At 47.1% G+C, this 26,983-nt stretch overlaps 1 protein-coding gene across 7 annotated transcripts in view; it reads left to right on the plus strand.

Moving 5' to 3' along the window:
• The window catches only part of NDRG4 (NDRG family member 4), a 68,286-nt gene extending 42,318 nt beyond the window's left edge, over positions 1 to 25,968 (plus strand). For 5 of the 7 annotated variants that reach the window (XM_077453750.1, XM_077453746.1, XM_077453759.1 and 2 more), the window contains 13 exons: positions 2,328 to 2,448; positions 2,525 to 2,587; positions 2,718 to 2,778; positions 7,098 to 7,184; positions 7,263 to 7,319; positions 16,363 to 16,466; positions 16,601 to 16,657; positions 18,430 to 18,481; positions 19,927 to 19,974; positions 22,286 to 22,321; positions 22,525 to 22,576; positions 23,876 to 23,914; positions 24,595 to 25,968. In XM_077453750.1, the coding sequence (XP_077309876.1) occupies positions 2,328 to 2,448; positions 2,525 to 2,587; positions 2,718 to 2,778; positions 7,098 to 7,184; positions 7,263 to 7,319; positions 16,363 to 16,466; positions 16,601 to 16,657; positions 18,430 to 18,481; positions 19,927 to 19,974; positions 22,286 to 22,321; positions 22,525 to 22,576; positions 23,876 to 23,914; positions 24,595 to 24,749 (932 nt within the window). In that variant the 3' untranslated portion in view covers positions 24,750 to 25,968. The remainder of the gene's footprint in view (positions 1 to 2,327; positions 2,449 to 2,524; positions 2,588 to 2,717; positions 2,779 to 7,097; positions 7,185 to 7,262; positions 7,320 to 16,362; positions 16,467 to 16,600; positions 16,658 to 18,429; positions 18,482 to 19,926; positions 19,975 to 22,285; positions 22,322 to 22,524; positions 22,577 to 23,875; positions 23,915 to 24,594) is intronic. The other 2 variants (XM_077453756.1, XM_077453767.1) reach the window with 1 other exon arrangement.
• Positions 25,969 to 26,983: the final 1,015 nt, after the last annotated feature.

Here is a 26,983-nt window from a genome sequence, read left to right on the forward strand (position 1 = left end):
GACTGAAAGGCAATGCATGGAGCAGGAGAGGGGTACTCTGAGGAGCCGGCTGAGGACACAGGTCATGTGGGGAATGCACAACTAAAGAGCAGCCAGTGCGATAGTCGAGCATGGAGCTCTGCTAGTCACCCTCCACCTCCAGCCACCCGTGTGCATGGTGCACTGGTACCCCTAGCTGCCTATGCTGCTGCCGGCCATATGTAGAGGGGCTGAATGGGCCCCCTACATCACAGGGCCCAGTTGCAGTCGCGACTGCTGCACCCCCTATAGTTACGCCCCTGGTCAGCATGTATTTAAAGGCCCCTCTGTATTTAGCTTTTGACAGGCTGCCATAGGTCGCAGGAGCCCTACAATGATACAAGTTGTGGGATAGGACTTGGGCTACATAATCAACACCACACACCCAATCCCACCCCATGAGTATCGAAGCTCGAATTTTTATTTTTTATTTTTTTTAATGTTCATTGCATGCCTCCCCTGACTGCACATCCCTGGTATACTGTATGTGTTCCCCATACAGTTGTGCTCATACATTTAAATACCCTGGCCTAATTTATGATTTATTGCCCATTTTTCAGAGAATATGAATGATGACACAAATACATTTCTTTCACACATGGTTAGTGTTTGGCTGAAGCCATTTATTATCAATCAACTGTGTTTACCCTTTTTAAATCATAATGACAACAGAAACTACCCAAATGACCCTGATCAAAAGTTTACATACCCTGGTGATTTCAGCCTGATAACATGCACACAAGTTGACACAAAGGGTTTGAATGGCTATTAAAGTTAACCATCCTCACCTGCGATTTGTTTGCTTGTAATTAGTGTGTGTGAGTGTGTATAAAAGGTCAATGAGTTTCTGGACTCCTGACAGACCTTTGCATCTTTCATCCAGCGCTATACTACGTTTCTGGATTCTGAGTCATGAGGAAAGCAAAAGAATTGTCAAAGGATCTGTGGGAAAAGATAGTAGAACTGTATAAAACAAGAAAGGGATATAAAAAGATATCCAAGGAATTGAGAATGCCAATCAGCAGTGTTCAAACTCTAATCGAGAAGAGAAAAATGAGGGGTTGTGTTGAAACCAAACCACGGCCAGGTAGACCAACTAAAATTTCAGCCACAACTGCCAGGAAAATTGTTTGGAATGCAAAGAAAAACCCACAAATAACTTCAGGTGAAATACAGGACTCTCCGAAAACATGTGGTGTGGCTGTTTCAAGATGCACAATGAGGCACTTGAAGAAAGATGGGTTGCATGGTCGAGTTGCCAGAAGAAAGCCATTACTACGCAAATGCCAAAAAGTATCCCGCTTACAATACGCCAAACAGCACAGAGACAAGCTTCAAACCTTCTGACGCAAAGTCATTTGGAGTGACAAAAATTTAGCTTTTTGGCCACAACCATAAATGCTACATTTGGAGAGGAGTCAACAAGGCCTATGATGAAAGGTACACCATACTTACTGTGAAGCACGGAGGTGGATCGCTGATGTTTTGGGGATGTGTGAGCTACAAAGGCTCAGGAAATTTTGTCAAAATTGATGGCAAGATGAATGCAGTATATTATCAAAAAAGACTGGACGAACATTTGCATTCAGCAGTCAGGAAGCTGCACATGGGACGTACTTGGGCATTCCAGCATGACAATGATCTAAAACACAAGGCCAAGTCGACCTGTCATTGGCTACAGCAGAATAAAGTGAAGGTTCTGGAGTGGCCACCTCCATCTCAATATCATTGAGCCACTCTGGGGAGATCTCAAATGTGCAGTTCGTGCAAGACAGCCCAAGAATTTACAGGAATTGGAGGCTTTTTGGTAAGAGGAATGGGCAGCTTTACCATCTGAGAAGATAAAGAGCCTCATCCACAAATACCACAAAAGACTTCAAGCTGTCATTGATGTTAAAGGGGCATACACAGTATTAAGAACTGGGGTATGTAAACTTTTGATCAGGGTCATTTGGGTAGTTTCTGTTGTCATTATGATAAACACAGTTGATTGATAATAAATGGCTTCAGCCAAACACTAACCATGAGTGAAAGAAAAGTTTTTGTGTTCTCCTTCATATTCTCTGAAAAATAGCCAGGAAATCCTGCCAGGGTTTGTAAACTTATGAGCACAACTGTATATGGAATGCAGACTCTAAAACACACTGCCAAGAACTTCTAATCATCTGTCACTTTTGAAAGCTGATTTCTCCAGCTAGTCACAGATTAATGGGATGTGCACCAGATAAAGAATATGAGTGAATGGATGGCACATATCTTCCTCTGAGCAAATTATTGATAGTCAATGCCTTGCTTTTCCTTTCTTTTAGATAAGCTTTGCTTCAATACCTTGTTCAATTACGAAGACATGCAGGAGATCACCAAGCACTTTGTTGTTTGTCACATAGACGCCCCAGGACAGCAGGTGGGAGCCTCCCAATTCCCACAGGGGTAAGTAGTATGAGCCACCTACAGTGCCAGGGGTTCAGCTATAAGCTGCACACTATAAATGCCTCTCTTCCCACAGGTATCAGTACCCCACCATGGAAAACCTGGCCGGCATGTTACCAAGTGTGCTGCAGCACTTTGGGTGAGACTTGTGAACTGTCTTTGTGGGTTCACATGTGTCAGTTGATGCTCTGTGTGACCTCAGACTTATTTGTGCAGAATGAGTACATATGTTCATGTGATTACAGACAAATCCTTTCTCTGTCTTGCAGCTTTCAGAGCATCATTGGCATTGGCGTGGGCGCTGGGTCATATGTCCTGGCCAAGTTTGCTGTAAGTGAATTAGATAAATGTGGAGGAAAACTGCAGGCCCTTTTGGATACATGTGCCACATCCCTGCCCTATATCACACATTGCCTATGTCCACATTCAGAGCCTAAATGAAGAGACCTTGTGACCTGAACCAGCGGACCTGACTTCTTGTCTTATTGGTTTTGTACCTAAATTCCCAATAACCAACCTAAAGCCATCCCTATCCCCTGAAACCATCTTTATAACTGTAATTTATCCCTATAATCCTAAAAAGAAACCATCCCTATAACTCCAACCAGAGAATATCCCTTTAACCCTAACCTGAACCCATTCCTCTAAACCAGGGCTCGACAAACCCCAGGCGCCAGGTCGCCAATGCGACCAGAAATCGCGACCTGGCGCCTAAGCTGCCACCAGCCGACTCACTATCGGTGCCCCAGACATGCAGCAGCATTAACACTGACTGCCGTCCTCCTCCCTCCTTCACACTCTGCAGCACCGCGCTGTGTGTGAAACTGACACGCAATGGAGAGAGGAGGATCTGTCAGCCTGATGTCGGGGTGGGCGGGACCCGGCCGGGGTGGGGGCGGGACCCAGCAAGCTATCAAACACCAGCCAATGGGATCTGGGCGGGCCACTACGTGTATGTGGCCCGCCCCTTTTCTTAAGCAGCCCAATCGTTGGCTGGTGTTTGATAGCTGCTGAGTCCCGCCCACCCCAGCCCGGGTCCCGCCCACCCCGACATCAGGCTGAAATCTGACATATCCACCTCTCTGTTACTTGTCAGTTTCACACCCCGGCAGGGTCCCGCCAGCTCCTCTGTTACATTTCAGTAACAGAGTGCTCCGTGTGAAACCTGCCAGTGCCAATCAGTGCCACCTGCCACCAATCAGTGCCAACCAGTGCCACCTCCAATCAATACCACCTGCAACCAACCAGTGCCACCTGCCAGCGCCAACCAGTGCCACCTGCCAGCGCTAACCAGTGCCACCGCCAATCAATACCATCTGCCACCACCAACCAGTGCCACCTGCCACCAACCAGTGCCACTGCCAACCAGTGCCACCTGCCAGTGCCACGGTCAATCAATGCCACCACCAACCAGTGCCACCTGCCACCAACCAGTGCCACCGCCAATCAGTGCCACCTGCCACCGCCAATCAGTGCCAACCACTGGCACCTGCCAGTGCCACCACCAATCAGTGCCACCTGCCAGCGGCAACCAGTGCCATCTGCCACCGCCAATCAGTGCCACCTGCCACCACAAATCAGTGCCACCTGCTAGTGCCAACCAGTGCCACCGCCAATCAATACCACCTGCAACCACCACCCAGTGCCACCTGCCACCACCCAGTGCCAATCAGTGCCACCTACCAGTGCCACCTGTCAGTGCCACCTGCCAGTGCCGAGTGCCACCGCCAGTCAGTGCCACCTGCCACCGCCAACCAGTGCCACCGCCAACCAGTGCCACCGCCAACCAATGCCACCACCAACCAGTGCCACCTGCCACCGCCAATCAGTGCCACTGCCAATCAGTGCCACCTGCCAACACCAACCAGTGCCACCGCCAATCAGTGCCATCTGCCAGTGACAACTAGTGCCATCGCCAACCAGGGCCACCTGCCATCGCCAACCAGGGCCACCTGCCATCACCAACCAGGGCCACCTGCCATCACCAACCAGGGCCACCTGCCAGTGCCACTTGCCAGTTTCAAACCAGTGTCACCTGCCAGTTCCAAACCAGTGTCACCTGCCAATGCCAACTAGTGTCACCTGTCGGTGCCATCTGGCAGTTCCACGTGCCTTCCAGTGGCAACCAGTGCCACCTGGCAGTGCCAGCCAGTTCCATCTGTTGCCAGCCTTACTCTTTCTGGTCAGCCCATACCCCTGATGTAACAGCTTTTCAATGGAGTTATTGACTGTGTGCTCCATTGTGAGTTAGGGATAGGGGGTGAAAATGAGTAGCCTTACCCCGGGAGCTGAAGAAAAACTGGCTCCTAACTTTTTTAACTGGCTCCTAAATTCAAAGCAAATTTGTCAACCCCTGCTCTAAACCTAACCTGAACCAACCTCTTCAACCCTAACCTGAACTAATTTTTTATTATATTGACCTGAACCCACCTCTATAAACCTAACCTAAACCTATACCTAAAACGCTAACCTGATACTGTTCCAACCCATTTACCCTATTTTGCATTTTACACTTAATCCTACATTCCTATAACCCTAACCTCAACCCATCGCTATAAACCTACCCTGAACCTATTGCCAAAACCCATTTCTTTATACCTATCATGTGCCCTTTTCTATAATCCTAACCTGAACCCATTACTCTAATCTCAATCTGAATCTGTCCCTATAACCCTAACCTGAACACTTCTCTATAACCTGAACCCTTAATCGATCCCTTCAACCCTAACCTAAACCTATCTCTATAACCCTATCCTGAACACATTTCCATAACACTAACTTAAGCACAGCTCTTCAACCCCAACCCATTTATATAACCCAAAACTGAATCCACCCTCCCCCATCCCTAACTTGAACCTATCCCTTTAAACCTTACATAAACCTATTTCTATAACTCTAACCTAAGCCTGTCTCTGTGTCACTGAATCCCTAGCCTGAACCCGTCCTTATAACCCTAACCTTAATGTATTCTTATAACCCTAACCCAAACCTTATGCTCTAACCCCAACCTGAACATTTCTGCATAATTCTAATCTGAACCCATCTCTTCAACCCTAACCCATTCTTATAACCCTATTCTGTTTTTGGAACCTGAACCCATAATTTTATCCCAAACCAAAGTCCATCCCTATAACCCAAATCCGAACCTATCCTTTTATCCCAAACCAGCATCCATTCCTATAACCCAACCCAAACCCATTCTTATGTCCCAGACCAGAATCCATTCATATAACCCAAACCTGAATCCATCACTATTATTCTAACCTGAACCCATCACTATAACCCAAACCAGAATCCATTCCTATAACTCAAACTCACACCTACCTCTATAATCCAAATCTGAACCCATCCCTATAACTCAAGTCCAAACACATCCTTATAACCCTAACCAGATCCAAATTCTACAACCCAAATATAAACACATTCCTTTATCCCTAACCTGAATCCATCCCTATAACCCATACCTGAGCCCATCCCAATAAGCCAAGTCTGGATACATGATTATAACCCTGACCAGAACCCATCTCGATAATCCAAGCGTGAGCTCATTCCTACATCCCAAAACTTAAACCATCCCTATAACTCAAACTTGAACCCATCCTTATATCACAAACCTTCTATCTCAAACCAAAATCAAACCTGAACCCATCCTTATATCCCAAATGTAAATCTATCTTTATATTCCAAACCTGAATCCTTTCCAATAATCCAAACCAGAATCCATTCCTTTTAACCCAACCTGAACCCATCCTTATATTCTAAACCAGAATTCATTTCTGTAACACAAACGAGAACCTGTCCTTATGTCCTTATGTCTCAGACCAGAATCCATCCATATAACCCAAACCTGATCCTACTTGTATAACCCAAGCCTTTAACCCATCTTTTATAGTCCAAACCTGAACTCATCCTTCTATCCCAAACTAAAATCCATCCCTATAACCCAAAACCAAACCCATCTGTATAACACAAACCTGAACCCATCTCTATAATCCAAGCCTGAACCCATCCTTTTATCGCAAACCAGAATCCATTCCCATAACCCAAACCTGACCCAATCTCTATATAATTCAAACCTGACCCCATCCTTTTATCCCAAACCAGAATCCATTCCTATAAATAAAACCTGAACCCATCTCTATAATCCAAACCAAAATCCATCCCTATAACCCAAACCTGAACCCATCTGTATAACCCAAACCTGAACCCATCTGTATAACCCAAACCTGAACCCATCTGTATAACCCAAACCTGAACCCATCTGTATAACCCAAACCTGAACCCATCTGTATAACCCAAACCTGAACCCATCTGTATAACCCAAACCTGAACCCATCTGTATAACCCAAACCTGAACCCATCTGCAAAACCCAAACCTGAACCCATCTGCAAAACCCAAACTTGAACGCATCTGTAAATCCCAAACTACCTGAGAAGATGACTAGCTGTACGAGTCCTTTCACATCTGCAAATTCTTTTCACTGCCCCAACAGACATGACAATCCCCTGGGCCGAATAATCAAGAAATGGTTACATTAGAAAAAAAACATATCTGAAGATGGTTATTAGGGTTTCCTTCATAGATAGTTCTTGCTATAACCAGTTGTTGGATTTTTACTGCCCGCGCTTAGCCTGATCTCTTTCCACAGTTAATATTCCCGGAACTGGTGGAAGGTTTGGTTCTGCTGAACATTGATCCCAATGGGAAAGGCTGGATTGATTGGGCGGCCTCCAAGGTAAGCCAGGCAAAGACATGCCCTGTATATTTATTGCTGTGCCCCCTCCGAGTCCTCACACTGCTTGTGTCTCCCCAGCTGTCTGGACTGACCAGCTCCCTCACGGACACCGTGCTGTCTCACCTCTTCAGCCAGGTAGGGTCATACAGCGTTATGTACTGTGCCAGGTTTACAGAATGGCTCCTAGACATGCAGAGACACCACTGTCAGCGAGGGTAACATGGCTTACTGCTACCTGCTGGTGTGGTGATGATACTAGAATTCCTGTTGTGATGGTTACTGTGACAGACCACCTGGCACCCCGCCTGGGTGCTTCTGCCAAGGTACAGCTTCCTCCACTCTGGAACCAGGAACTAGGTATTACAGTTGAGAATTGCACTCAAGATCTAGACCATACTAACTTAGGTGCAAACTCAAACTCTTTATTGTAAGTTCACACAGAATTTATACCACACACATTCAGATAAGAGCTTAACCACATTCCTAAACAATGCATAGGTTAAAGTAGTAGTTAAAGTAAAATCATCAGTATATCTATTATAAACACCCCACAATAGTTTGGTAACAAGGTAAAGTGTACACAATACTAGTCACATCTCCAAGAGGATTAGCAGACAGACAGAAACAATAGGTGACTCAATTAACAATGAGAATTCACACCTAGGAGGCACACAGTGGGGAATTATACAACGAGATCACTTGGCACCCTGCTTGGGTGCTTCCGTCAGTATACCACTTCCTCCAGTCACTGCCCACCCACAATGCTATGACTAATCAGGGATCCCAGACAGTCCAGCAACAGTCTACGACCCTGAATACACAAAATGCATTACACACGCTGTCTTCATGTGTTTGGCTTTAACCACTTCGAACCCAGAAAGTTTTACCCCCTTAATGATCAGGCCATTTTTTGCTATACGGCACTGTGTACTTTAACTGACAATTACTCGGTGACGCTCTACCCAAATAAAATTGATATGTTTTTTTTTATCCCACAAATAGAGCTTTCTTTTGGTGGTATTTGATCACCTTTTGCGGTTTATATTTTTTGCACTATAAACAAAAAAAATGACAATTAAAAAAAAAAAAAAAAAATTACTTTATGCTATAAAATGCACTCAATGTAAAAAATTTAATTTCTTCATCAATTTAGGCCAATATGTATTCTGCTACATATTTTTGGTAAAAAAAATCCCAATAAGCGTGTGTGTATGTGTGTGTGTGTGTGTATATATATATATATATATATATATATATATATATATATTGTAATGTTCGGGGGACCAGGTAGATCGCAGGACACAGGCTTTTCATACAACAAAGGGTTTATTAACTTAAATAGCTTACAGCAGCCAAAAACAAAAGGAAAAAGGTTTGTAGTCTCACCGACTTGCAAAGTCCAGAATAGCTGTCTTTATCAGAAACAGAGCTTGATCTTGATGGCAGGCAGCTTCCCCTGCCAGGAGCCTTCCAAACAGGACACTGCTGTCCACTTCAGTTGCTGCAACCCAAAACAAACGCCAAACACCATCCACCATGTGTTCTCCACTCCTCCACACCCACCTACCACTTCCTGTCTTGTTTTTTTTTAAAGGCACTCCCTTAACAGGTGGGTTAATCAATTTTATTCATTTAAAAAGACCACAACCCAAACAGAGGGGAAATATAGCATCCTTCCAGGACCCAGCCACGGCGTCCTGTACATATCCCCCCCCTGTGCCCCAACGCCAAGGAGGTGGAGGCAACAGTGGAGCTCAAACAATGGACTCGGGAGAGGGCATCTGCATTTTGATGCAGTCTCCTGGGCCTATGCTCCACTACAAATTTAAATTCCTGGAGTGCCAGGAACCACCGGGTAACCCTGGCATTAGTCCCTTTTCCCTGTCTCAGCCATGTTAAAGGGGCATGGTCAGAAACCAACCTAAACTTCCTTCCCAAAAGGTAATATCTGAGGGATTCCAGAGCCCACTTAATGGCCAGACACTCTCGTTCAATTATGGCATAGTTTTTCTCCGCTGGTGTTAACTTCCTGCTGAGGAAGACTATCGGGTGTTCCTCGCCATGAATAACCTGTGACAACACCGCTCCCAATCCTACATCGGAAGCATCAGTCTGGACAACAAATTCTTTTGAAAAATTGGGTGCTACAAGGACAGGGTGTTGGCACAGCGCCGCCTTGAGCTCCAAAAAAGCCTTCTCAGCGTCTGCATTCCACTCCACCATGACCGATTTCCGACCCTTAGTCAGATCGGTCAACGGAGCCGCCAACGTGGCAAAGTTGGGTACAAACCTCCTGTAGTATCCCACTATGCCCAGGAATGCACGTACCTGCTTTTTTGTGAGGGGGCGGGGCCAATTCTGTATAGCCTCTATCTTGTTGACCTGAGGTTTCACTACCCCTCTACCCACGATATAACCCAGGTATTTCACCTCCTCCATTCCCAAAGCACATTTTTCAGGGTTTATTGTAAACCCCTCCTTCCAAAGAGAGTCCAGCACTGCCTGCACTTTGGGCAAATGTGATTCCCAGTCTTTGCTAAAAATGACTATATCGTCCAAGTATACTGAGGCATACTTCCGGTGAGGTCGTAAAATCCTATCCATTGCTCTCTGGAACGTGGCTGTAGCAGTTTGCAATCCAAAAGGCATCCTTTTGTACTGAAAACTCCCCTCTGGGGTAGAAAAAGCTGTTTTCTCTCTAGCGGCCTTAGTCAACGGTATTTGCCAATACCCCTTGGTAAGGTCTAACGTAGTGATATACCTGGCTGGACCTAGTCTCTCGATAAGCTCATCTACCCGGGGCATGGGGTAGGCATCAAACCGGGAAACTTCATTAAGTTTCCGGAAATCGTTGCAAAATCGCGGAGTCCCGTTGGGCTTCGGTACCAACACAATCGGGCTCGACCACTCACTCTGCGATTCCTCAATAATCCCTAGGTCTAACATCTTTTTTACTTCCTCTGAAACGGCCTTCCTTTGAGCCTCTGGGATGCGGTAGGGCCGGACAAAAACTTTGACTCCTGGTTCTGTGACAATATCATGCTCTATGACACCAGTGAGCCCTGGCAAGTCTGAAAATTTTTCTTTATTTCTCTGCAAGAACTCCTTTGCCTGCTGACTTTGGGTTTTAGACAGGGTATTTGCTACTTGGACACTCTCCACCCCAACCCGAGGCTCAAGTTTTGTACTAGCCAGGGAGGTCACTGGTTCCCTGTCTGTCCAGGGCTTTAACAAGTTTACATGATATATCTGAAAGGGTTTCCTCTTGCCTGGCTGGTGGACTCTATAATTTACCTCTCCCATTTTTTCTACAACCTCGAAAGGGCCTTGCCATCTGGCCAAGAACTTACTTTCCACAGTGGGAATCAACACTGCTACTCGATCCCCCACTTGGAAGTTCCTAATTTTGGCTGCCCTATTATAGACCCGTTGTTGAGCCTCCTGGGCTTTTTGTAAATGTTCCTTAACTAGCGGCATTACAGTTCGGATCCTCTCCTGCATTTGGGAGACATATTCAAGAACACTTTTTTATGCTGAATTGGTTCACTTTCCCATTCTTCTTTAACAAAGTCCAGTAATCCACGAGGTCTCCGCCCATATACCAATTCAAAAGGCGAAAACCCAGTGGAGGCCTGGGGCACTTCTCGGATAGCAAACAGGAGGGCTGGTAACAGGCAGTCCCAGTCTTTCCCATCCCTTTGTACCACTCTCTTGAGCATAGACTTAAGGGTCTTATTAAAACGTTCTACCAATCCATCTGTTTGGGGATGGTAGACCGATGTGCGCAGCTGTTTAATCCGGAACAGTTTGCACACATCAGCCATAACCTTCGACATAAACGGGGTGCCCTGGTCTGTGAGAATTTCCTTGGGAAAACCTGTCCGTGTAAACAACTGGAATAACTCCCGTGCAATAGCCTTAGAGGAGGTATTCCGCAGGGGTAGTGCCTCAGGATATCGAGTGGCATAGTCGAGGATCACCAGTATGCAAGAATGACCTTGAGCCGACTTTACCAAGGGACCCACTATATCCATGGCTATCCTCTCGAATGGGACCTCAATTATGGGCAGAGGGACCAACGGGCTCCGGAAATGGGTCGCCGGAGCGGTCAACTGACAGGTGGGACAAGAGGTACAGTATCTTCTTACCTCTGCTTTCAAGCCTGGCCAGTAAAACCGGTCGGCGATCCGTGCCTCCGTCTTTTCAACTCCCAGGTGTCCCCCTAAAACATCATCATGGGCCAGTTCCAGGACCTTGCGTCTATACTGTTGGGGTACCAATAATTGTTCTACCACATTTTCTCTCACTTTAGTAACCCGATAAAGCAATTCATTACATATTGAAAAATGTGGCCACCGCTCATTAGCACCTGGCTCTTGGGGCTCCCCATTTATAACTACAACCTGTTCCCGTGCCCTGGCCAAAGTGGGGTCCTGCATCTGGGCAGTACCAAATGTCCCCTGGGGAACACCCAAATCTGGCAAGTCAGGGGTAGAGGCCATTTCCTCATCCTCTTCCCCCAGCATTACCTGAAGCGGGGAAGGTTCCCCCCCCTCAGTGTTCAGGTAGGTCTGAGAACCCCACATATTGACATCCTTAACAGTATCAGCACTATTTTCATCATTATTAACTAAAGTCTTGGCGTTTTTATCAACTGGGTCCATATTACGAATATGTGGCATCTCAGGGTTATTACCCTCAACAACAGGAACAGAGGGACTAGTTTCTTCCCAGTCTCTGGACCTTTCAGACAGTTCTCCTTGTCTCCAAAGTTTTGTAAATAACGGACAGTCACGTCCTATGATAACGTCATGTACCAAGTTCTTTACCACCCCCACCTCTTGAGTACCAGTGCCACATGCTGTGGAGATGGACACCGAGATGAGAGGGTACTCACTAGTGTCCCCATGAATGCACACAACCCGCAACCTTTTGCTTACCGGACCGATCTTCCCAATTACTCTAGGGTGAACCAGGGTTATCATGCTTCCAGAGTCCAGCAAAGCCTGTGCAGGGTGGTGGTTCACTTGGACTTCACACTCAAACTTCCCCTCTCCAAGGTCAAGATGTGTTGTACACGCTTTATGAGCATAAAAAGACCCCCTCCGAAGAACCCCGCACTCCATGGGTTCTTCCTGCAATGGGCAGTGGGCCCGGGTATGGCCCCAGGCATGACATCGCCAACATTGTACATCCCCTCCTCTCCGATCAGGAACAGGTCGCTGAGGGGGTAACGGGTGTGACTCTTGGCCTTCCGGGGTGTTGGTTCCAGGGCTCCTGGGGACATCCTTTCGAAGGGCGGCAGTTGGTCGGAAGGGCCGTGGCAGACTGGGCCCTTGACGCTTGGTGGGGCCAAGCAGATCCTCCACCACCGTATATCGTTCCACCATCTCAACAAGGCAGTTTGCCGTTTTGGGGTCTCCATGGCTGACCCACCGTTGAAGGTCATCTGGCAGTGACCTTAAGTATCGGTCCAGCACGACCCGCTCCACAATTTGGGGGCCAGACAACACTTCGGGCTGCAGCCATTTTTTTTACTAGTTGCACCAGGTCATGCATTTGAGATCGCGGTGGCCGGTTTGAACGATACTTCCATTGGTGCACTCGTTGGGCCCGAACGGCCGTAGTCACCCCCAACCGAGCCAGTATTTCTGCCTTTAGTTTTTGATAATTTTTAGCATCTTCTGGTGGTAGGTCAAAATAGGCTTTTTGAGAATCTCCGGTGAGGAAAGGAGCAATTAAGCCGGCCCACTGGTCCTGGGGCCACCCTTCTCTCTCTGCCGTCCTCTCAAATGTTGCCAGAAACGCCTCTACGTCATCACTCAGGGACAACTTCTGCAAAAAATGGCTTGCCCTTATGGTCACCTGGTTGCCAGGGGCAACGGCCACTTGTTCACGGCCCTGAGAAAGCTGCTGCACTGCTTCTTTTAAGGCCGCCATCTGAGCCTGCATAACCTCTTGTTGGGTCGCTAGCTGGGCTGCTAACTGGGCCACCAACTCATTGTGGTGCGTTTTTTGTACCTCCAGCTGGGTTGCTAAGCGCTGATTAGCTTCCTCATGGCGAGTCTGCGCTTGTATATTAGCTAAGGACAGCTGTTTAATTAGCTCCTCCATTGTTTCAGCTTTCAACAGTTATGCAGCTTTAACCCAGGACATAAATTCACTGTACTGTCCCTTTAAATGTCAGTTCAGATCCAATGCAAAAAAATAAAAAATAGCAAGAAAATGCCTGTTACTTTGTCCTGCCCGCATTCGAGCACCACTTGTAATGTTCGGGGGACCAGGTAGATCGCAGGACACAGGCTTTTCATACAACAAAGGGTTTATTAACTTAAATAGCTTACAGCAGCCAAAAACAAAAGGAAAAAGGTTTGTAGTCTCACCGACTTGCAAAGTCCAGAATAGCTGTCCTTATCAGAAACAGAGCTTGATCTTGATGGCAGGTAGCTTCCCCTGCCAGGAGCCTTCCAAACAGGACACTGCTGTCCACTTCAGTTGCTGCAACCCAAAACAAACACCAAACACCATCCACCATGTGTTCTCCACTCCTCCACACACCTACCACTTCCTGTCTTGTTTTTTTTTAAAGGCACTCCCTTAACAGGTGGGTTAATCAATTTTATTCATTTAAAAATACCACAACCCAAACAGAGGGGAAATATAGCGTCCTTCCAGGACCCAGCCACGGCGTCCTGTACAATATATATATATATATATATATATATATATATATATATATATATATGTATGTTTGCGCAAAAGTTATAGCATCTATAAACAATGGGATATTTTTCTGCCATTTTTATTTAATTTTTTTACTAGTAATGGCGGCGAACAGTGATTTTTAGCGGGACTGCGAAATTTGCGGCGGACAAATCGGACAACTAACTGACACTTTGACACTTTTTTGGGAACCAGTGACATTATTACAGTGATCAGTGCTAAAAATATTTACTGTCATAGGGAAGGGGTTAACACCAAGGACGATCAAAGGGTTAAGTGTGTCCTTAGGAGGTGCTTGTTAACTGTGGGGGATGGACTGAATGGGTGAACACAGAGATCTGTGTTCCTGCTTAGCAGGAACAGAAGAACTCTGCGTCCTCCCCTATCAGAACGGCGATCTACCTTGTTTACATAGGTAGATCACAGTTCTGCCTCTCTGGGGAACAACCCGCTGATTGGTTCCCCTTCTGTCCAATGGGGCACATGCCCACAGTATATATTGCACAAAATGACGTACAGGTACGTCATTTCGTGCAATAGAGCCGCCCTGCCACAGTATATATTTGGTAGGCAGTCTTTAAGTGGTTAACTTAATCTGTCCACTAGAAAGACAAAACTCACAATGTTTCAGCAGTCTAAAAAAGTGGAATGAATTTATCTTCGCAGATTTCTTGAGGGATATTGTTGATAAATATTACTGTCCCAAGTGAATGGGCTTCTCCAAATCAGTCTGCAGAAGGGCCACCATATTTCCTCTGACCATTAACCTGTACAAGATTAATATTACCATCCATCCACTCCAGAAAGGAAGCTTTATTGCCCTTATTCAAAGACTTAATCCAAGCCTCGCTCTCGCCGTTTCATCACGTTGTCCATCATTAGAAAATAATCAGCTTTCTCCATGGGATCAGAGGCTGAACTGAGCTCTTCCCCATGATCTGACCAGAAGAAGAAGATGACAAGATCCCTGGTCCACTCCATGGGCCAAAATCAGTGGGTTGGAGGCTTGCCCCTAGTCCCCTGCAAATGTCTCTGCCCCAGTTGGGTCTGTCACACATTAAACCTTAATAAACAGATTTACACAAAGCAGCAGGAGACGCTAGCGTCAGATTGTTTGAACTGATTATAATCATCTGTTTAAGAGTCTCTGAGTCTGGGAAGGGGTTGAAGCAGTCATTGCTGGTTTGGACGCAGATGCACCAAATCTGTGTCCAGGTGCTTGGTTCCCAGAATCTGTGTGTTTCGGAGAGATTTAGACCCGAGCCCAGAAGCAAAACTACTCCAAGGGTTCCCCAGGCACACACCTGCCAAAGAATAGAGCCCCCTCAAAAGCCAGGGCCCAGAGTCAGTAGGCAAGAGGCTACCCTGTGGTCCCCTTCAAAAGCCCCTGTCGCGGTTGGGTTTGCCACTGTTATCATGCACCTAAGAAAAACAGCCTCAAAGCATGATGCTGCCACCACCATGCTTCACTGTGGGTCCCTTTTGGTGATGTGCAGTGTTGTTTTTGTGCCAAACAGATCTTTTGGAATTATGGCCAAAAAAGTTCAACCTTGGTTTCATCAGACCATAACACATTTTCCCACATGCTTTTGGGCGACTTCACATGTGTTTTTGCAAAATTAAGCCAGGCTTTAATAAGGGGCCCCCTGGATCCCGGCCCCCCACCCTATGTGAATGAGTATGGGGTACAATGTACCCCTACTCATTCACCTGTGAAAAAAATGTAAATAAAACACAACACACAAGGGTTAAAAATAATTTATTGCACAGCTCCGGGGGTCTTCTTCCGTCTTGGGGGGTCTTCTCGCCGGACTCCTCCACTGCCTTCTGCTAGCTCTTTTACTAGCGGAGGAGCCCAGCTTTCTTCTTCGTTGCCGCCGCCGTCCGGGGGTCTTCTTCTGACTTTGGGGGTCTTGTCCCCCTCTTCGGTTCTTCTTGCCGGGCCTCCGCTCCTTCTTCCAGCTCTTACTGGCGGTAGCCCGGTCTTCTGTCGCCGCTGTCTTCGCCGCCTTCTATTTTTCTCTTCTTCAGATGTTGACTCATCGCTCTCTCTGGCCGCAATGACAGGGACGCGGCGTGCGGCGACTTATATAGGGACATCCTTGGGTGATGTCCCCGCCCATTATGATGTCACAGTCCCAGCATCCTCTGGGATTGTGACATTCCGCCGGATAGTTTGATCGTGTGTATGCGGCATAAAGGTGGAAAAAAATCTGAAATGATTTATCTTTGTCTCATATTTTTTTTTACATCACAGAAACCTGACATTTTAACAGGGGTGTGTAGACTGTGCACAGTGTAGGTGTCTTTTATGTGCAGATCTATCGCTATTAATAACGCTGCACTGTATTATCGTAGTGTAGCTACAAAATGGATCTTTCTGGTAGTAGCACCATAGCCGATTCAGGGCGGACATCGTTGACCCTTGGAGTTAACATTCTGTATCCCCCCTTAGGAGGAATTGATGAACAACACAGAGCTGGTGCAGAATTACCGCCAGCAGATCAGCAGCTGTGTCAACCAGAACAACCTGCAGCTTTTCTGGAGCATGTACAACGGGTAGGAGCCGTCTGTCTATTGCTGTGTGTACCATCATATCTGAGCTGTAATATGTACTCCACTTGCTTGTATATTGTCACACATGACACACGCTTCTATAGTGTCTCACAATGACCCGTCTCATCACTCTGTAGCCGAAGAGACCTGGAGATGAACCGTCCTGGGACAGTACCGAACGCCAAGACTTTGAGGTAAGTGGCATTGTGAATGTACATGTGTTTCATGTGGCAGCTGTGTGGCATGCAGGAAACCTATCAGTATGGGAGTGCCCATGTAGCCTCACATTACTGCCATACTGGAAGTCATATGTCATCTGTGCTCTGCAGTGGTCATGTGACCCATGATGACATCTTCCAGTCTCCTCACTCTTCCCATGTCAGTAAATTGTACTGTCAGTTCTTCTCCATCGCCTTTGTTATATCCATCATATGTGTCCTGTTACTGACATGTGATCTTCCCGCTGCTTACTTCTCTCTGCTTCTGTCTCCCCCCCCCCCCCCCTTCTGCCTTCTGTCCATCATCTCCATCTCTGACCCCCTTCTCTCCAATGCCCCATCCCTCCACTCTCCCCATCCTCCAATCTCCCCATCGCTGACCCCCCTCCACCCTGCACTCTCCTCATATCTGGCCTCCTATTCTACAATCTCCCCATCCCTGACCCCCAATTCTTCCCTCCATCTCTGACCCCCCCCCCCCATTCACTGCTCTTCCTACCTTTGCCCCCCCCCCCCCATCCTCCACTTTCCCCATCTCTGACCACCCATTCACCACTCTCCCCATATCTGACCTCTTCTCCCATCATCCTTCACTCTCCCCATCTCTGACCTCTTCCTTCACCATCCTCCACTCACCATCTCAAACTCTCCCATCCTCCACTTTCATCATCCCTGATGCCCCCATTCACCATTCTCTCCATCTCTGACCCCTCCCCCATCCAATCCTTCACTCTCCCCTCTTCTCACCCATCCATCCTACACAACCTCCATCCTCCACTCTCTCCATCTCTGACCCCCTCAATTCACTGTTCTCCCCCTCTCTGACCCCCCCCCAAATCCTCCACTTTTCCCATCTGACTCCCCAATTTACCATTCTCTCCATTCCCCCCCCCCCCCATCCTTCACTCTCCTCATCTCTGACAACCCCCCCACCATCCTGCACTCTCCCCTCCTCTCACCCACCCATCCTACACAATCTTCATCCTCCAACCTCCCCATCTCTGCCCCCCCCCCCCAATTCACCGTTTCCCCCATCTCTGACCCCCCCCCCCCCATCCTCGTTATCTATGACCCCTCGTCCTCCACTCTTTTCATCTTTGAACCCCCCCCCTTCCTCCACTCTTTTCATCTTTGAACCCCCCCCCCCTTCCTCCACTCCTCTCATCTTTGACCCCCCCCCCTTCCTCCACTCTCTCCATCTCTGACCCCCTCAATTCACTGTTCTCCCCATCTCTGACCTCCCCCCCATCCTCTGCTCTCCCCACCTGACTCCTCAATTTACCATTCTCTCCATTTCTGACCCCCCCCCCCCCCCCCAAAATCCTTCACTCTCCTCATCTCTGACAACCCCCCCACCATCCTCCACTCTCTCAATCCCTGGCCCCCCCAATTCACCTTTCTCACCATCTCTGACCCCCCCACATCCTCCGTCCTCATGTATGACCCCTTGTCCTCCACTCTTCTCATCTCTGACCCCCCCCCCTTCCTCCACTCTCCCCATCTCTGTTTCCCCTCCCTCCATCCCTTACTCTCCCTTACTCTGAACCCCCATCCTCCACACTCCCCAACTCTAACCCCATTATTCACTGCTCTCCTCATCTCTGACTCCCCCCATCCTCCACTTTCCCTAACTTTGACCCTTCATTCACCACTCTCCCTATCTCTCACCACCACACCTTTTTCTCACCCCCCCCCCCCCCACCCTCTGTCCCTTTCGCTTCCCTGTCCTCTCTCTTTCTCTCTCTCAGGGCTCCAGTCATGCTGGTGGTTGGAGATAATTCCCCAGCTGAAGACAGTGTGGTCAGTTCTGTACTCTTCTATCATCTGATAATTCTTCTATCTGGTACTACATCTGCATGTCCATAGACGTAGGATTAGATTGTATCATTACACTGTCTCTGCTCATACACTGAATGATCCAGCAGATTACAGCAGCAGGTAGGCCTGTGTGTAGTACATTGCTAGATCCCCAGCCATAGGTTCGTATCTTTTGTATAGTGGATCGCTAAAACCCTATGCCCAAGTTATTTTATTTTTTATTAAAGGAGAAATACAGCCAAAGCTTGCTTGGCTGCACATCGCTTGTGGATCACAGGATCTGCATTCCTGTGACCTGTTTTCAGCTGACAGGGGGTCGACGTCCGCTGACATCACAGAGCCAGTCCAGGCTCCGGCAAAATCGCGTCAACAAAGTCGGGCTTCTGGAAGCAGACTGGGGCAGAGCAGAAAGCTGGTGATTGACAGCTACCAGCTCTCTGCTCAGGGAGCTCTGAGAACTGAGCGATCAGCGGTCTTTGATCGCTCTGTTCTCAGTCTTAGAGCCAGGGGGACTAATGCAGCACCGGACTGATGCTGCATCCACCTAGGTAAGTATTATTTTTGAAAAATAAAAAAAAGCCCAACTTCTCTTTTAAAGCCGGCCATAGGCTGTTTGAATTTCAGCCATTCAGCAGGAATCGGCCGAGATTCGAACCATGTATGGGCAGCCTAAATGTAACCAAGCTGATCGATTAATTGATTAACTTGGGTACAACCAGCCTGTGATGTTTGTTTGCTAGTGGCTGTTAAAGCCGGTAGCAATAATTGCTGTGTTTTTTTTTGGCAAGGACGGCTCCCCCTAGCCAACCCCCCCCCCCCCCACTGCTGGTAGAACACAATGGCTCCACAGGAGGGAATCCCCCATCAACACTGACTGTTTCGATGGGGCAATCAAGAAAATTGCTCCGTCTATGGATCAGCTTAACTATAGATTACCATGTGATTGTTCAGACCCCATATAGTGTAGATTACTAGATCCCTAGTACATGATTAGACACATTGTGTAATCAGTTACGAAATTTATAGAGATTGGTCAGACACTGTGTAGTAGATTACAAGATCATCTGTGATAAATCAGACCCATGGGTATAGTGGTTTATTAGAGTAGGCTGTATGTGCTTTAGATATCTTGGATCAGATGAATGCAGAAACATAAATCATAGAGTATTCCTATTTGTGGAGTCTGTGCACCCTCCACATGTGCGATTAATGAGAAGCATTCTGGGAATGATGGTTGTCACGGTCTGTTGTGGGGATGTTGCATCATAACTGCTCATCTGTGTTGGCTGCATGTCCCTTCCTTATTGAATGCTGATGTCCTGCACCCCAGTGTCCCTGGCTTCATCCCAGTGTCTGCTGCCAGAGAATTGTTCTCTTTATAGATATTATTGATGTGGAGATCTCACTGTGTGTTTTTTCTCTAACAGGTTGAATGTAATTCTAAACTTGACCCAACAAACACAACATTCCTGAAGGTGACTGAAACTATTTCTCTCATACAATTGTGGGAACCCCTGAAGTAGTTTAACTCTGTCCTGGCTTCATCTTTCTTTGCAGGCTCTGACCCCTTAAATATATCCAATCTTCCCACCCCTGCCCTTCCCTATAGACTCCTCCAACTATTCCAACTTCATCCTTGCTCTCAGCATTACCCACCTATAGTCACCTTAACCTCACCCCTTCCACAAAGCCTTCAATCTTTCATTATTACCCTCTTTTAACCGTCCAAACTTAACCCTTCCCAAAAGCCTCTGGTGCCTCAGTGTCACCCTCCAACCATCCTAACCTTCCCCATTCTCATAGCCTCTAATCTCTCAGCATTACCCTCCTCAAACCATGCTAATCTCATCCCTTCCCTATAGCCTAAAGTGCCTCTGTATCACCTTCTTTAAACCATCCCAACCTCACCTCTTCCCCATAGCCTTTAATACTTTCATCATTACCCTCCTTTAACCGTCCTAACCTTATCCCTTCCCAATAACCTCTGGTGCCTGTGTGTCACCCCCCAACCATCATACCCTTCCCCATTTGCATAGCTTCCAATCTCTCAGCACTACCCTCCTCCAACCATGCTAATCTTATCCATTCCCCATAGCCTACAGTGCCTCTCTATCACCTTCTTCACATTATCCCAACCTCACCCCTTCTCCATAGCCCACAGTGCCTCTATATCACCTTAAAACCATCTTAACCTTGCCTCATTCTCATAGCCTCCAATCTCTTAGCATTACCCACCTCCAATCATACTAATCTCACCCCTTCCCCATTGCCTACAGTGCCTCAGTATCACCCTCTCCCAACCATCCTAATCTCACTACTTCCCTATAGCCTCCAATCTCTCAGCATTACCTTCCCCCAACCATGCTAATCTCATCCCTTCCCCATAGCCTCCAATCTCTCAGCATTATCCTCCTTCAACCATCCTAACCTCATCCCTGCCTCCTGTGCCTCAGTGTCGCCCTCCTCCAGCCATCCTAACCTTTCCCTATTACCATTGTTTCAATCTCTCAGCATTATCCTCCTCCTATTATACTTATCGCATCACTTCCCCATAACCTATGTGCCTCCGTATCACCCTGCTCCAGTTATCCTAACCTTGCTCCATTCCCATAGCCTCAAATGTCTCAGCATTAAGCTACTACAACCTTGCCAACCCACAGCTTCATCATCCTCCAACAATATTAACCACATCCCTTCCCCATAGCCTCCAGTCCCTCAGTATCACCCCCTCCAACCATCCTAACTTTATTGCTACCCATAGCCTCCAAATTTCCAGCATTACCCCTATTTCAACCTTGCCAACCTCATCCCCACCCACAACACCACCCTTCTCCAACCGTTCCCTATAGCCTCCAATCCCTCAGTATCACCCTTCTTCACCCACCTCAACCTTCACTATCACCCTCCTCTTATCTTTCCACCTCCATCCTCTGGTATAACCTCCAATCCCTCATTATCACCCTCCTTCAGCTGTTCCAACCTTCAGTGTCACCCTGCTCTAAACTTTCCACCTCTGCCCCCTCCTATAGCTTCCAGTCCCTTAGTTTCACCCTCCTTCAACCATCCCAACCTTCAGTATCACGCTCCTCCAACCTTTCCTCCTCTAATCTCTCCTGTAGCCTCTAATCCCTCAGTATAACCTTCCTCCAACCTTCCCAACCCTCAGTATCATCTTCCACCAGCCTTTCTATCCTCGCCTTCTCCATCGCTTCCAATCCCTCAGTATTACCATTCTCCAACCATCCAATTCTCCTAATCCGCAGTGTGACTCTCTTCTAACCATTCCAAGCCCACTTTTCTCTATAGCTTTCATTTCACAGTATCAGCCCAGTCCAACCTCCTCAACCTCATATAAACTCTCAGCCTCACCCTCCTCCAACCTTTCACCCTCACCCTTACCCATGGCTTCCAATCCCCCAGTATCTGCCTCCCCCAACTATCCCACCCTTAATGTCTCTTCCATCTTTCCCACCCCCTTCTCCATAGCCTCCATTTACTGTGCACCATCCTCCTACAATTAACCAAACGCCTTCTGTAGAATTTTCAACCCCTAATCTCATCCTTCTTACTGATTGGTATGACCATACTGGGTTCTCCTCAGTGTTGTTCTGTTTTACCACAATAGCAGCAGGTGAAGCGAGCTGAGGACAGGATTTTTGGTTTCTCATTTTGGGGAGCGGTGTCTGTTCATCACTTTTTTTTCACCAATATTTTATTTTTCATCTGAGCTGCATTTCTTATGTAAACATATTTATTCACTAGCTGCCCCTTCTTCTGCCCCCACAGATGGCCGATTCTGGTGGACTTCCTCAAGTGACACAGGTAACGCCAACCATTTCTCTATATCATTCAGTAACCCTATGTCTATGAATAAACATTCATGTCCAAACTGTCATGGGAGATCGTTAGACAAAAGGAATTATATGAGACAAAAACAAGACTGTGGGAGGGGATCACTGGTATGTTGTGGGTCTTGAGATGTCGCTAATATGAAGTGTAGTTACATAATGCCTTCTCCTGCACAGCCTGGAAAACTGACAGAAGCCTTCAAATATTTCCTCCAAGGAATGGGATATAGTAAGTACAGTTTGCCTGGATCATGTGGGGGTATCATAGCTCATATGGCACAGTGGTCAATGGCTGGTATCCAATGTTGTGTGCCTGATAGCAGATATAAAGTGGTGTGTGTCCGATGGCCAGTATGCAATAGTTTGTGCTTGATAACAGGTATTCAGCAGTGAGTGCCAGATGGCAGTTATCCAATAGTGTGTGCTTGATGGACAGTAGCCATTGGTGTATCCTTAAAGGAGGGTATCCAGTGGTTAATCCCTAATGGTGGTTATGCAGTGAGGAGTGCCTGATTGTGAGTATCCAATGGTGACAGCCTAAGTTAGTCCCTGATGCTGGGTATACAGTGGTGGATGCCTGATGGCAGGTATCCAAGAGTGGGTGCTTGATGTTGGGTATACAATGGTGAGTGCCTGATAGCTGGTATCGAGTGGTAAGTGCCTAGTGGTGGGTATCTAATGGGGAGTGCCTGATGGTGGGTATCCAGTGGTGTTTGCATGATGGGGGGTATGCAATAGTAAATCCCTGATGGTCAGTATCCATTGGTTTGTGTCTGATATGGTGAGTACCTGATGACCTGTATCCAATGTTGTGTGCCTGATGGTGGGTATGTGGTGTTTGCCTGATGGCAAGCATTCACTGGTAAGAACCTGATGGTGGTTATTTAATGGCGTGTGCCTGATAGTGGGTATCTGAGGATGAATTTCTGATGGCAGGTATCCAGTGGTATGTGCCAGATGAATGGTACCTATTGGAATGTTCCTACTGGCAGTTATCCAGTGCTGAATGCCTGAAGGCAGGGATTCAATGGTGTGTGCCTGAAGGGAGGGGGTATTCAGTGGTGCGTATCTGATGGTGGATGGTATTCAATGGTGAATGGCTGGTAGTGGGTATCCATTTATGTGTGCCTAATGGTGAGTATCCAATGGTCTTCGCCATTTGTCTGTTGGTTATTTTGTTTGGTTGTGTGTCTGGCAGTTGTGGGTACACCTTTTGGCAATTTGTGTTACGATGTGTGTGTGTGTCCAGTTTTCACAACCACCATCACATTCCTAAGTGGAAACGTCTACCAAAGTCCCTTTTAGTGTTAACATTGTTTGTGTGTCACCCTACCCATTCCTTGGTCCTATAGCTGTGTCTGCCTCCCACCATGTTTATGTCTTTGCTCACCCTGTGTGCAGTGTACCATGTCTGTCTCTCAGAATATTTGTATCTAATGTGTTAATGTGACATTTCTGTGTCTCCTCCACCTCTCCTCATAACTGCCCTGTGTGCGCCCCTCTCTCCCTCCTCGTCTTTCTCCCTCAGTTGCTTCCCTGAAGGATCGGAGACAAAGTGCCAGTGCAGGTACCCAATATTCCCCTCCCCTGCTCTGCTGTCAGATTTGCTGTCAATGCTGCATGTTCCCAGTGCTGTAGCTCACCTCAACCCCATGACTGCTGTGCCTACCTCCCTCATAGAGGATGATGTAACTCCAGCTTACCCCTCTGAGTCCCAGTACTACCAGGGAGGAGCTCTTCGTAATGGGCCCCTCTCTCGCAAATGTGAGACTCTGAGTTACCGAGGACCCCTCTGAATCACCCCAGACTCTGGCAGCTATGGGGCATCTGCCCCTACCTCTGTCATCACTACATGCAGCTGCCACTGTAACAGTGGAAACGGGTACTCTTTGCCTGCTTTTTAGAACATCAATTTCAAAGTAACAAGGCTATCACCAGGCCCCTGTCTTGGTGTTAAATCTTGGGGTGGGGAAGCCCATGGCATTCCTTTTTCCAAGGGGCCCATGGCATTCCTTCCCCCGGGGGGCGTATTGTTCTGGTTAGCATGTCCTGGTTGGCAGGTTCCTGTAGAATCTCAGGCTGCTGCTACCCTACTGCATGAAAGGGTTAAATCTTGGCCATATTCCGGGTCTTATATGTTAGGGTGTTAACCATTTAGTTGCTACTGGAGCTCCTGTTATGCAGCTAGTGTTCATCTGTAGCCTCTCTACTAACATGTATCCTGTTCTCCCTTCTCTATGCCTTCAGTGCCCTCCGCCAGCATGACCCGACTCGCCCGTTCTCGCACAGCTTCTCTCACCAGCGCCAGTTCTGTGGATGGAGGACGCCCACGGCCCTGCACCCAGTCAGAAAGCAGCGAGGGGATTGGGCAGATCAATCACACCATGGAAGTGTCCTGCTGAAGAGTTGCAACCCGCACCTTCTCCCCCAAGTCCCCCTCTTCCCCATTCATTATCCATCTCTTCTTTGCAAGTTCTGCTTCCTGCACCCCTCCCCCTCTAAACAGCGTCTGGCGTTTCTTGGGGATCCAAAAACCTGGGTGACAGTAGTTCATCTGGTGTGTTGTCTCTTAGTTCCCCTTGTGATTGGAATTAACAGGGGTAAGAGCAGATAGGTGTGGGGTAAGTGGTGGATGAGATTTATATAGAGGGAAACATGTGGTAGTCATCCCATGCTGCAGAAGACTGACTCTTCTCTGTAGAGGTGTAGAATTGGGGCAGCAAATTGATGGCTTTGGTGAGATTCATTTTAAGCTCTGAAAGCCCATGGGCAGAGATTGCTGGGTGAGGTGAAAGTCAGCTGGAGATCTGTTTATGGCACCTAAAAACATTGCGACCATACATTTTATACTTGATGGTTAGGATCTATAGGTCACAATACAATACTGTAGAAATGAGACCTGGTGATCTCCAGATAAAAACTGTAAAGCTAGGATTTATGCTTTTTAAGAGAAGAGAGCCAGAGATGTCCATTTGATCATGTATAGCATGGATCAGGAACATACCCGGAAACTGGGATTGGGAGATCTTTAGAACAGAACAGAAAGTGGAGATCTGTTGATTCTAATCTAGAGCTGGGATCTGGAAATCTTCAGATAACACTAGGAATGGGTGGTTTCTGAGTCCTCAATGGACAGGGTTGTCAGTAGGTAAGGCAGACTCTACAAGTTCAGTGTGTTGAAGGACATAGTTGGATAGGTTTGGTGTATCTGGCAGCTCAGAAGTTAATATTGGTTGTAGACGGTGAAATGTAGAATTATGGTATGAGGTATGTGGTGGGCAAGAAACATGTGGACAGTTAGGGGTTATCTTTGCGTAGATTTGAAAATTTTCCTTATTTCTAGCGGTGTCCTGTCTCCCCTGTCCCCTTATCTTGATGTCTCTTCCCCATCCATCACTTGCGTGTTCTGCTGATCTAGACATTATTCTACGTACTAGGCGTATTCACTCTTCTTCCTCTCCTGTGACCATTCCCAGATCCTGTCTGTGTGTGCAGTGACTCTGTACTCATATATGTCTATTGTGGTGGTGAATGCTTCTAGTTGCATTAAGCCATCAGTACAAATAACTCCATGATAGTAATGGAAAAATTCAAGAAATCTCAATAAAAGTCTGAAATCTGCACATTTTCTTTATTCCTGCTCATGCATTTCTCTTTTCTCTGTCAATTTTTTTTTTTTTTGTGGGGATGGGGGATTAGGACCACCACTAGGCTTCACTATTAGTACCCAGATGACCACCACCAATGGGCCATAACCTTTAGAACCTTGAACTGACTGTAAAGTCTCTTTTTTTTCAATAAAAATAACAAACATGTTATACTTGCCTGCTGTGTTGCAGTGGATTTACACAGAGCAGCCCAGATCCTCCTCTTCTCGGGTGCCCCTTCTGTGCTCCTGGTCTCTCCCTCCTGTTGAGCCCCCCGCAGCAAGCACCTTGCTATGGGTCACCCCGAGCCGAATAACAGCCCCCTGTGTCCATTTAGACACAGAGCTGTGGCCTGGCCACGCCCAATATCTCTCCTGATTGGCTGGCTGACTGACTGACAGCAGCGGGTGCCAATGGCTCTGCTGCTGTGTCTCAGCCAATAAGGAGGGAGAGTCTCAGACGGCTGAGACACTCATGGACATCACTGGACAGAGATGGGGCTCAGGTAAGTATTAGCGGGGCTGCTGCTGCACACAGAAGTTTTTTTTTATCTTAATGCATAGTATGCATTAAGATAAAAAACCTTCTGACTTTACAACTCCTTTGAGATCACCACTGTCTGGCTGTACCATTAGATCCTGGTATCTGATCCTAGTATCTGGTCTCCAGGAACCAATGGTACATCATAAAGATGCTGGTCTCTGGGATCTAACAGACAGGCCTAAAAGTGAAGGCCTCCAAATCTAACGGTATGGAGATCTTGAGTGTCCACTACTAGGTACACCTATTGATGGTGGTCTCCAGGGTTTTTTTTATTTTTTTGCTGAAAATTGGCATTTGATAAATAGCTGTGCAAATATTTCATATAAAAAAATTAAACCGCCACCATTCTATTCTCCAGCGCCTCTGCTTTCAGAAAATATATAACGTTTGGTTGTTTTAGGGATTTTCTAGCAACAAATTCTGATTTTAGCATGTGTATGAAAATA

The sequence above is a fragment of the Lithobates pipiens genome, unplaced genomic scaffold (assembly GCF_037356315.1).
Source record: "Lithobates pipiens isolate NorthernLeopardFrog02 unplaced genomic scaffold, aLitPip1_a1.2 Scaffold_10, whole genome shotgun sequence".
Classification (NCBI taxonomy): domain Eukaryota; kingdom Metazoa; phylum Chordata; class Amphibia; order Anura; family Ranidae; genus Lithobates; species Lithobates pipiens.